This window comes from Chenopodium album, chromosome 2, assembly GCF_948465745.1.
Source record: "Chenopodium album chromosome 2, dcCheAlbu1.1, whole genome shotgun sequence".
Classification (NCBI taxonomy): domain Eukaryota; kingdom Viridiplantae; phylum Streptophyta; class Magnoliopsida; order Caryophyllales; family Amaranthaceae; genus Chenopodium; species Chenopodium album.
Window position 1 is genome coordinate 37,986,587 of NC_137835.1, and position 11,787 is coordinate 37,998,373.

The window sequence follows — 11,787 nt, forward strand, 5'->3', positions numbered from 1 at the left end:
AGCCGTCGGAGCCCCTCCACTAGACATTATCTCCATGGCCCTTCATGAGGTGGGGAATGGACATCGTCGGGAAGCTACCCGCGGCGCTAGGACAAAGAGTATATATGTTAGCACTAACCGACTATTTTTCTAAATGGATTGAAGCAGTTGCTTTGAAACAGGTGACGGACAAGGAAGTCATTACATTCATATGGAATAAAATCATATGCAGGTTTGGAATTCCGTCGGTGATCGTCTGTCACAACGGGTCACAGTTTATTAGCGACAAAACTCGTTCTTTTTTGCAGAAATTTCGCATAGAGTTGAGGACGTCGTCACCAAGGTACCCACAAGCCAATGGATAAGCCGAGTCCAGCAACAAAGTCGTCATGGAAACCATTAAGAAAAGGCTAAAAGCAGCAAAAGGCAAGTGGGCTGACGAGCTCCCATCAGTCCTATGGGCAAACCGGACGACGCCAAGAGAAGTGACGGGGAAGATGCCCTACTCCCTTGTCTATGGGTGCGAAGCCGTTCTACCAGTCGAGGCTGACTTCCCAACATCGAGGTTCGGTCTCATGACGGAGGAGAGAAATCAAGAGGAGATGGAAGATAACTTAGATGCAGTTGAAGAACTAAGAGAAACAGCGCTAATTAGGATGGCAGCACAACAACAAATCGTCGCTAGAAGCTTCAACAAAAACCTCAAAGCCAAAACATTTCAATTGGGAGACTGGGTACTAAGGAAAGCATTCCAGAATACAAAGAATCCGGCCGATGGAAAGCTTGCCCCCCCATGGGAAGGACCATATGAAACTACCCAAGTCTTCGGCAACGGTGCCTATCGATTAACCGACCAGCAAGGTAACCCCGTTCCATGAAGTTGGAACACAACCAATCTCAGAATATACTACTTTTAAACAGACAGTCAAAAGCGTTCGTCGACAAAACGGTAATGCTCTAAATAAAACACTCTGCTTACTTCATTCGTTTAAAGTTTTTATTTATGACTAAACGGTAATGCTCTAAATAAAACACTCTGCTTTAACCATGTTTATTTTGCAGTACAATCGATCAACGAGACATTTCACTAAGGAAACGAAAAACACGGCTTTATCACCGGTAGTAGAAAGCAGACGACGACGGACGTCAGCTACACTAGCGTCCTTCAAAAGACGAGCAAAGCTGTCGTACAATCGACAATCGAAGCACGACGAAGCCCGGGGCAACACTTGAACTTATCGTCTGACGCCAAACACCCGATACTAGAGCCACGAACCAGTCTTCAAGGTTCAGCGTCGACACTGGGACGCAAGGGGCATTGGCAAAAAATGCAACGATAGGCCTAAAATCACAAAGTCTTTAACGAAGCGTACTGTGTAGCTACACATCTGTATTTAAAAATGTCAATTATCATTTAAACATGTTATCTTAAAAGTTAATAAAAAGTTTTTCGAAGTTTTTTGGAATTTAATAATCTTATTTGTTGATTTATCATTTTTAGCAAACAGATTTTAATTGCATTTTGCCTTACGTCCATAGATAACAACTTGAGCAAATAACAAAAAGCAAAGGAATACTTAGCATATAAAACGAAAGCAAATTGTCAAAAGAACCACTTGCCCTCAAGTGGAACAAAAGATACAAGTTACCAAATCAAAATACAAGTTCTTGAAGCAAAAGCAAAAGATCGTTTAAAAGCATACAAAGCAAAAGTTTAAACTGTCACAAACGACGGCCTTCAAGCGTCGGCCCCATCAGTAGGGAGCCCATCGACGACCTCCTTGACGACCTCATTAGCTCAAACATTGTCATCGACAACTTCAACCCGCGGCTCCTCAGCACCGTCGACGGATTGGTCGACAACAGTAGTAGGCTGATCTTCAACAATAGACGGCTGGTCGTCAGCGATCACAGGCTGATCCTCGACGACGATAGACTGGATATCAACTACAGCGACAGACAAAGCAATAGTGACGGAAGGACCAGGACCTGAATCCGCGGTCGACGCCACTGTAGCGTCCTCTTCCAGCTTGTCAAGTGTCCCGCCGTGAGCAAGGAAACGGTCGATTACCTCTTTCAGCTTCGCCCTCACCTTGATATCCAGTTCGACATAGTCATCCAGCGCATCATCCAATTCCTTTTGGGTCGATGCCAACTCATGTTGAACCTTCGACAAAGCCTCATCCTTGGCAGCGATAACCCCCACCTTATCTTCCAAATGCTTAGCTTGTTCCTTCAGCTGATCCTTGAGGATCTGAGTTTCCTCCTCCATCGTCTTCGATTGAACCTGTAGCTGCCTCTACAGATCGTCCACCTTCTTCTTTGCCTCGTCCAAATCCTTCTTGGTCATCTGGAATACATTAACCGCAGTCTTGCGCTGAGCCTCACTGTTCTTGGCAGCACCGTCCAAGCTTTGCATCTCCTTAGCCAGCCCGATCACCCTGTCCCTCAACACCAGAGAGTTTTGCAAACACTGGCCAAACACATCCCCAATTATAAACCTTGAAATTAACACTTGACGAGTAAAAACTAAACCAAAGTAAAGACTTACGTATAAGTGAACCGAAGGAGCTTCAAAGGCTATGTCCAGGACGGACGATCCGGCCAAGACCTCCCTGGACTTAGGAAACAGCAGTTGATTCAGGGCGGGAAACAAAGAATGTTGATCATCCTTACGACGATCCAGGAAGTTGGAAGGAAAACGCATCAAGATATCGGGAACCAGGGGCTCGTCATCAGTCTTCTGCTGCTTGCGCGAGGGGTCGCCGACAGCGTGATAGTCCCCGACTCATCAACTGTCCTCTCAGATGGCGGAGTCAGGACAGAATCCACCTTCTCAACCGCAGGCGCCGGCTGTTGTCCTTGAGACACCAATCCTCGCTTCCTCCTCATTCGTAAATCGACCTCTTGCTGAGTCAAGCTTCGACCTCGACGAACGCCTTGAGCGGCCGACTCTGACAAAGCATTAGATAATGTTAACTATAAAGCAACGACACAATGACGACGCAACGAAAATCGCCTTGCGTTAAATAAAAACTTACGAGTTGACATTGTCTCTTGGGAATCTTCTGCTTGTTTTGGTGTGCTCACTGGAGTGCTCTGTTCTTGCCCCGCTTGATCGCCCGTCGGCTTCTTCTTTCGCACAAAAGTTCTTGCTGAAGGATTGATGCAAGGAATTCTTTCACCTTCGACGAAGAGGTCTCCGACGACTCAAGAAAGCCTAAGTCCAACTCTACATTATGGGAGAAAAGATCAAACCATTTTAGCCAAAATCAAGCTATAAGAACAAGAATACCATAGAAATACTTACCCTTCGTCGGCCATCCTTCCGTCAACCATAACCCGTCGTTACCCAACGATACCCTTTTAACAAATAAGAACCAGTTCTTCCAACCCCTGTCATTCACATCAGTATTCAAAACCAACGGATCTCCTTTTTTGCACAGACTGACGAAACCACTTTTCGCCATCTTTATCTCTTACCCTGCCGCCAAATCTTCCAAAGTAAAGGGATTCTCCCAATCTTTGGTCAATTCTACTATTATTGATAAAATTCTCCAACCAGAAGGCATCAGCTGACCAGGACTAATGCCTAGAACTTCAAAGAAAGAACGAACTAGGGGCGGGAAAGGGAATTTAATCGTCGTTTCCGCAAAAGGATATCTAAAGAAAACAACGAAATATTCAGGACAATCCGCCACCGTCTGGCCGGGCCCCGGAATATAGGCAAAGGTAGGACCGGGAAAGCCCGTCATCTTGACGAAATCATTCGTCATGTTCGGAGCCATCAACGACTTTGACTTAGACTTTGAATTCTGCTGTGAAACAATTGTTCCTCTTTTTTCAACAACGCGAAGAGAAAACCTAGTTCTTATTTTGGGAATTTTGTTCGACATCGTGCTTAAAATTGATTAATGCAAAAGGAAGTGGAGTAGATTACCTGGTAATTGAAGATGCCGAGAGTTTGAAATCGCCCGCCGCACGCTGTCACCAAACCACCGGAAAAACCTCGCAAGAGAGAGAGGAATTGGAGAGAAGAAAGTAGAATAGGGTAGAAGTTTGGGGAAGCGCGAGCGTTTTGCAGTTAATAAAGAATGAAATGACGGATAGAATAAGGGAGTGGGAGAAGTGGAGTAACTGCTCTGAAGGACGTGCGTGGTAAAGGACGAAAACGCCCTCCAGATAATTTGAAATTTTTAAAGTTATTTGATTTGTCATTATTTTTGTTATTTTTATTTTGTCTTGAATTTTTATTTTAAGTAATTGCCAAAATTGTATAGTCGTCCACGTTTTAGCAATTAGGGGCAAATTGTTATGGGAAAAAATATGCAAGACTTAGTCAACGACAGCCAACGAAGGTCAGTGACGAAGACTTCCCTCGACGAGGCTATAAGCCCGACGAGGCATGGAGCATCGACAGAAGACTAAGTCAAGTAACAACCTCCTATTTTTTAGGGAAAGGATAAGCTTAGATTTAGTCCAACTTCAGCCACTCCAGTCTGTTGGAATTCAAAACAAAAGAAGAGTAACCTCCGCAACTAACATCCGAAAATCATGGGCACAATATTATCTCCTTGCAACGGCTAGGATGTAACCGAGCAAATCATCTATATAAAGGACGAGGTAGCAACGAGTACAGCAATCATCCAACAACATACATCATACACTAAACCTTGTAAACTGATATTACTTTTTGCGTAGTGAAAGTTTGGTAGATCCTCATTCTACCCGCGGTTTTTACCTTCATTGGGTTTTCCGCGTCACCAATTCCTTGTGTCGTTTATTCTCATTTTATTTTTGCCTTATATTTGATTTTTCTTAGTTGATCCGTAGCCTAGATTTTGATACTCAATCCCACTTAGCAAAAATTAGCATAAACAATAATAATTGTTTAATAATGATCATGACATTCCTTGTGATAATAATTGCCAAGGCTGCCTGCAGCATTAACTCATGACATGCGACTTTCATATATCTAGATATATGGATAATCGTTTTATAACAATAATGCCGCATGTACACCCTTAATAGGATATTGCTCTTTGAAAGCTTTGACAAATAAATATGAAAAGTAACAAATGGGAAGAGTATGCTACTTGAGAATGAATAATTAGGCGTTTGGCTTATTTAATTCAGCTACCGCCTCTATTAATCAAGCAACCAAGCAGCCGACTTTGAGGTGTGAACGAGGCAACCATGGCAGCCGGCTTTGAACAGAGTAGCCGCATAATTAATGAATATAGCAGCCGTTTGCAGCCCCTTTGAGGATGAACCAAGCAACCCCTACGACTAGTAGGTGCGGCTGCTCTCCCAAGGTGAGCTACCTCGCTAGAGACATGGTCTTCCGGGCACCATTGCTGGCTGACATCACTGATGATGGTGACCGGCTGCCGCCATTGATGAAGCTGATACATTTGATGATGGTTATCGGCTGCCGCTTGTCACAGTCATTATTCTCATAAATGATAATATCAAAAGACGGGCTTATTGGAGTGCCGTTTGTAGCATAGATGGCAGCCACTTGAGTGTAAATAATTACCACTTGAATTTATACAAGTTGAGGCTTCGTCATGAATGACGGATGCTCAATTTTGGCCGCATGTGATAGTGCAATACATCACTTTGTTTGTTTAATTAAAAACCATTAATTTTTATTTCTCTTTTTTACAAAAGATGGATAAGCTTATTTCATTAGTTGTCAAAAATAGTGGAATATGAAGATAAAGTGGAACGCTTTAGGCGCATGTCCCCCACTAATTTCAAGAGTTTACTCTTGGATAATATTACCTGTGCAATAATACAATTTGAGTGATGTTGATAGTATCAAACTATCAATCATAGCATGCGGCCGCCTGACTTAGCATAAATGCCGGCTGTATGATCTGGCTGGGTGGCCTGAGCATGCGGCCGACTCATTAAATGAGTCTGATTAAAATAGTGTAGTCGGCCAATTTGGCCGTCTCTCCACTAATAAAATTTAGATTAAACGGCATTGCCCTTTAACCTTAAAAAATGCATGACTTAGTCTGACCGGCCATTTTGGCCGCCTGACTCTCGACATTCAACCTCACGACTACTGCTGTTCTAGACATCAGGCCACTTGACGCTTGCTGCCTCCCAAAGGAGGCTCCCATCTTGAGTCCGTGATCCACTACCGTTGTGCCATTACATATGTGTCTCCCCACAGTCGGCGCCAAATGTTTTGGGGTTTTTTGTACGTACCAGAATGTAGGGTGTGTACTTCCCTCGGGAGACAGATCTGCAATGCAACACTCGAGCGGCCCGATCACCTGCAAAACAACGGACCCCGGGGGGGGGGGGGGGCGGAGGTCCGCCTCCGACGATCAAGTCAGTGAACGAAATAATGTATTTTAGATAGAGAAAGTAGAGAGAAGGGAGAGTAAATGTGGGGGGCATTGCCCTTGGAGAGAGAATTAGAACCCTTAAAAATGAGGTAATGATCAGTATTTATAAAGCATTGGGATATGTGCCTCTTAGGTTATTTAACCTAAGTAGATTGGCTTCCCACCGTTTTACGGTCTCTAGGGTTGTGGGCTTAAAGCCCATTTCCACCCTTCTATCATTGAGTAACACGTGTCATGCTCTAATTGGCTCATTGAGCGCTGAGCTTGCGGACACGTGTCGAGGTGGCATTGGTCCACATATAGGGGGTATTTTTACCCCCAAACAAGTAAGATCTTTAAAGAGTTTACTGATCGAGGTTAGATAGGTCGTTAAACTACCACCCTAATCAAATTAACAATTTATAAAGCCTAAACCGACACTAAGCTAGTTAGTAGCAAGTAAAGGGTCAAACCACTAGGGAAGCACGCTAATTCAACACCTAATATCACTAATGCAAGAGTAAAAAGGGTGTTGTTTTGTTGGTTTTGTTGATTGGAACACTAAAACTACAAGTAAGCAAGAAAATGATGATTAAAATCAATAGAAAATTACGCTAGGGATTTGGGGGTGTCCAATATGATTAGAAAGAGAAGAATAATTGTGATTATCATGAAACATATGCCAAATAACACAAGGTTCTATCTAAACAATTCTTCTCATGCAATAGTCTAGGCAAATCAATGAAAGAGGTCTCCTATAATAAGGATCATTTTCATGCATCCTATTAGTTACAATCAAATCAAGAGAATAAAGAAGCACAATCCATAAAAACATCACATTAATAACTCATTCTCATGCAATCATTAAAATAGAGGTGATTCTAATCTAATTCAATTCACTTTCATGCATTTAAACTAAAAAACATCAAATAGAGTGCAACAATAATCTTAAGCTAATAAAAATCATGTCTTTCATCAATATATGGCATAAGTTCAATCCAACCATCATCATTCATCCATCATTCAATACATATCTTCCACCCCCTTCCCCTAGCTAAGTGTTTAGCCTAGAGAAGGGAGATTAAACATAATATCAAAACTAGAAATAAACACAAAAAAATCAAAACAAGACATGATTGAAATATATGAAATTAATAACAACAAGATAAACTAATAAGATAGAAAAAAATAAGTAACAATAAAACAAATAAATAATATCAAAGGAAAGGAGAAGAGATTATTAAAGAAAGGATTGAAGAAAGATGAAAACTTGGATGCTTGCTTGATTGATGGAAGATTAAAGCTTGAGCAAAGTTGAATACAATAAAGGAAGTTTGAATAACAATCTATTTTCTCTCTCTAGATTAGGCTAATGTTCTATGGAACTAGTAATAAGTGTCTTTCTATCACAAAGAGTCCCGTCTATATATATGTGGCTCCACCCAAAAGAAAGGGACTTGGACAACAAGGCGCAAATAAATCGTAAACCCAGCCGTGCGCGCCCGCACATGAGTCTTGCGCGCCCGCACACAATGTTTGTGCTCCCTCTGAGCGTAGTGCGCAGCCGCAACTTTGAGGGTACGGGGAAAAATGAGCGCGCCCGCACATGAGTCCTGCGCGCTCGCGCATCGGTGTGTGCGCCCGCACACAAGTCACGCAAAGGGTCGCGCAAACTCTCTGGTTTTGCTCTGTTTCTTCAGTCTGGTTGTGCGGGTTCTGACAGGGCTGCGCGCCCGCACAGCATCACATGTGCGCCCGCACAGAAGCCGCACAGCACCCCGCGCACAACATATAGCTTGGCTTCTTGATATCCTCTTTCTTTCGGCACATAATACCTACAAAACCAAAGCATGGAGATCAAAATAAAAACAAAGCGAGAAGTCTAAGAGAAGGGAAGATAAGGGAGAAAAGGAAAGAGGAAATAAATTTAAGTAAAAATGCTTAGAAAAAGGGCCAAACAAGCGCAAATGAGGGGAAAATCTTTAGAGAAAAAGGATAAAAGAGTGGCATAAATGCCACTCATCATTTACCTATGTGGAGCAACCTGTCACCTCTTCGTCCGTAAGGGACAAGCTTCCCAAAAAGTTTTCCACTGCTGACATTCCCAAGTTCAAGCCTACCAATGGCTCTTAAGGGATTAGATGTGACACTCTTCCCTACTATGTTCCCTCTTTCCTTAGAGAATGCCTGTTAACAATGGTTCTACTCTTTGGAATCCAAACATGTTGAGACTTGGGAAGATGTTATTGAAAGCTTTATGAACTGTTACAAGTGTAACATCCAAGCCAAGGCTTCTGAACATGAACTCTCCATTCTCAAACAGAAGGAGAATGAAAGCTTCACTACTTATCTAAGCAGGTGGATAGAAATAGCTGCACTCTTGGTGGATCCTCCCAAGGAGAAAGAGATGGTTCGCTTATTTATTGCAAATCTGACACATAAGTAAGTTTCTACCGTTGAATACCTTCAAAGTTGTGTACGATATTGGGATCAATATCGAAGACGAACTAATGAAGAGTGTTGGTAGCAACAACAACAACAACACTTGGAAAAACAAGAAGAACGACACTCCTTCTTCTTCGTCTTCCAAGCCCATAATGCTACCAACAACGTCAATGTCAATGATGTGTTAGCTCTTAATGCTCCCCCTCAGAGATTCCAAAGGCGAAGGATGGTTTACACGCCTTTGGGAATGAGCTACGATGCTGCTTTTGATCGCTTGCATAGTCAAGGACTGATTATGCCAATTAGACCCTTTCCCGAACCTCGACAAGAGAACAAAACTACTATCTATGACCCCAATGCTCATTGCAAGTTTCATCAAGGCAAATTTCATACTACTAAGAAGATTTGGAGGTTGAAGGATGCAATCTAAGACCAGATTGATGCTAATCAACGTCCTATCCCTCAAGGGGGCAAGAAGGCCAATATTCAAACATATCCATTTTATGATGCTTTGGTTATCATGGGAGATGAAGTCTCCTTTGATTCGTCAATACTCATTTACCCTGTGAATGAACCTTTACCAGAAGTTGTATTTGTTTAAAACTGTGAAGAAGTGAATGGAATTTGGGATAGTGACGACGAAGATGTCTGTTTTGGGTAAAATTACCCTGCCACGTGCCGGCCTGAGAATAAGACACGTGTCCGCCCAGCATTGGTCTAAACAAGACCAACTGAATACTAACACGAGGACCCCACTGTCATGTCATGGAATGACGGCTTTCAGGCCCGCTTCCCCATAACTTGTGATAGCCCACCAAATCTAGGTCACATGACCTAGAATAAGGGCACATTTTCCCATGACCCTATAAATAGTTAGAGATTCCCCATTATGGGGAGGATTGAATCATTTATTACATCACCTGCGTTTCTCTCACATTAGAGAAAGCACCTGATCTCGGGATCTGTAAAGATCTTATCTTTATCTTTTTCCGCAATTTTTACTCACTCCTACACGTTCTAACTTGATCGTCGGAGGCGGAACTCCAACCAACAGGAGTCTCCGTTGTTTTGAAGGTACAGGCCGCACCAGACCAATCTTCGAGCTGTAACTCTTCCGAGGGAATAAAAACACCCAAAACATTTGGCGCCGTTTGTGGGGAGAGTACCTCAAGATGGTTCAAGAGTTTGTACCACAACCTGATCCTTCCAATTTACCACCGGTTATCCAACCGGTAGCTCCGGAAAACCCTTAACCAGTTACTCAACCGGGAAGTTCTGGTATTCCTCAGCCAATCAGTCGGCCTCAGCTAGAGGTCGTCACTGAGGATTAAACTGATGATGATGATGATGATGTAGAGACGTATGTAGCCAAGGACGGCTCCTTCATCTCAAAGTACAGACGTTCTAGAGACCAGCTGGAACGGAACATCGACCAGGCGGGTCTAAGCAAAAGGCCCCCTGGAAGGTCAGAAGGGAAAGCCCCTAAAAGCAGAGGAGACACCCCAATCACTCGGGAGGAGCTCATGAAGTTCATGAACTCCTTCAAGGGTGAAATCAAAGAAATGATCAGCAGGAACAAGGTTGGTTCTGGCAAGAGCCAACCGGCTAGAAAGACTTCTCCCCCTGCGAAGAAGAAGCTAGTCAAGGATAGGTAGCCAACTCCCCATCCAAAGAAGAAGGCAGCCGCACGACTTAACTGGACAAAGATCCTCCTGCCAACTGGGCCTCGGAGGAACGTCTGACATGATCAGCTGGAAACCAGTAAAAAATCAACTAACGACGCTTGGCACATCATCGAGCGAAGAAGAAATTAGCAGCTGTCTGAGTCAGCCTCAACCTCGAGCTTTCCAGAAAACTTCAAAGAAACCTCTATAAGGAACTCTCTGTCCTTACATGAGAGTGGACCGGTGGCAAGTCCGCTCAGCTTGGTCCCCAACTGATCGGACGCGCCCCGCATGCGTCTCAGGCGCAGTATGGTGTGTATAACATTCAGTTCATGCAGCCGGCCCCCTTTGGAGGTCAGGCGGCATACTTCCAGCCTCTAGACTGGCAGCTCCGTCTGCTTAGACTTGGTGAACAACCTTCTTTATTCACCAGGGAGATAACCGAGGCGGTTCAACCTGCTAAGGTTAAGAATGTGTTGTTGGGTACTTGTGATGGTACTGCCAACCCAGAAGACCACCTCATGGCGTACACCAACCTCATGTATTTGTAGGGGTAGGATGATGCCACTTGGTGCCGTTGTTTCCCGGCCACATTGAAGGGCATTGCCCATCAATGGTTTGACAATCTGCCAGCCGGATCCATTGATAGCTTCAGGAAGCTAGCCTTCTTGTTCGCTTCCAACTTCTCAATGAACATCCCTGCAAAGAAAACAAGTCTTGACTTGAGCACCATTAAGAAGAGTGAGAAGGAGGGCCTTCGCTCGTACGTTAGGCGGTTCAACCTGTCCCGGATTCAAATCCATGGGTTGTCTGACGACGTAGCTTTCACAGACTTTTTCAAAGGTCTGAAAGACGGGTCAACGTTTACGTTCGACCTAGTCAGGAAAGGGGCATTCACCCTACAGGCGGCATTAAGGGAGGCCAAAAGCTTTATACAGGCGACCGACCTCTGCTCGTCTGGCAACCAGTCGGACTCTAAGAAATCCGACAAACCAAAAGACAACTGGCCTAACCAACCGGCAAAATAGAAGGAAGAGAACAAGAAGAGAAAGGAAGTCTGGGCGGTGGATGACTCTAATCAACCGTCCCGGAAGAAAAGAAGGAGTTAAAACCGTACGTCCCCAAGTACGAGTTTAACAAATATTGCAACTCCATTTTCATGGAGATTAAGGATCGGCTAACTCTTGAGAAGCCGAATCCTATGAAGAGTTCCCTCAAGAAGCGGAACAAGAACAAATTTTGCCAATTTCATAAAGAAGTTGGCCATGATACCAACGACTGCTTTTGTTATCAAAGGCGTTGGATCGTCTAGCAGACAAGGGGATGTTGAAGTCTTACATCTCCATGTCCAAGGG

General features: G+C 43.7%; 1 protein-coding gene across 1 annotated transcript; it reads left to right on the plus strand.

Annotated features, from left to right (window-relative positions):
* The first annotated feature begins 368 nt into the window (after nt 1–368).
* On the plus strand, nt 369–857 carry LOC145571746 (uncharacterized). The gene has a single exon (XM_081630781.1). The coding sequence runs from the start codon at nt 369–371 to the stop codon at nt 855–857; it is 489 nt and encodes a 162-aa protein (XP_081486907.1).
* The last annotated feature ends 10,930 nt before the right edge of the window (nt 858–11,787 follow it).

Excerpts from the sequence above, each read along its gene's own strand:
- LOC145571746 (XM_081630781.1), top strand. The coding sequence starts at position 369 with ATGGAAACCATTAAGAAAAGGCTAAAAGCAGCAAAAGGCAAGTGGGCT.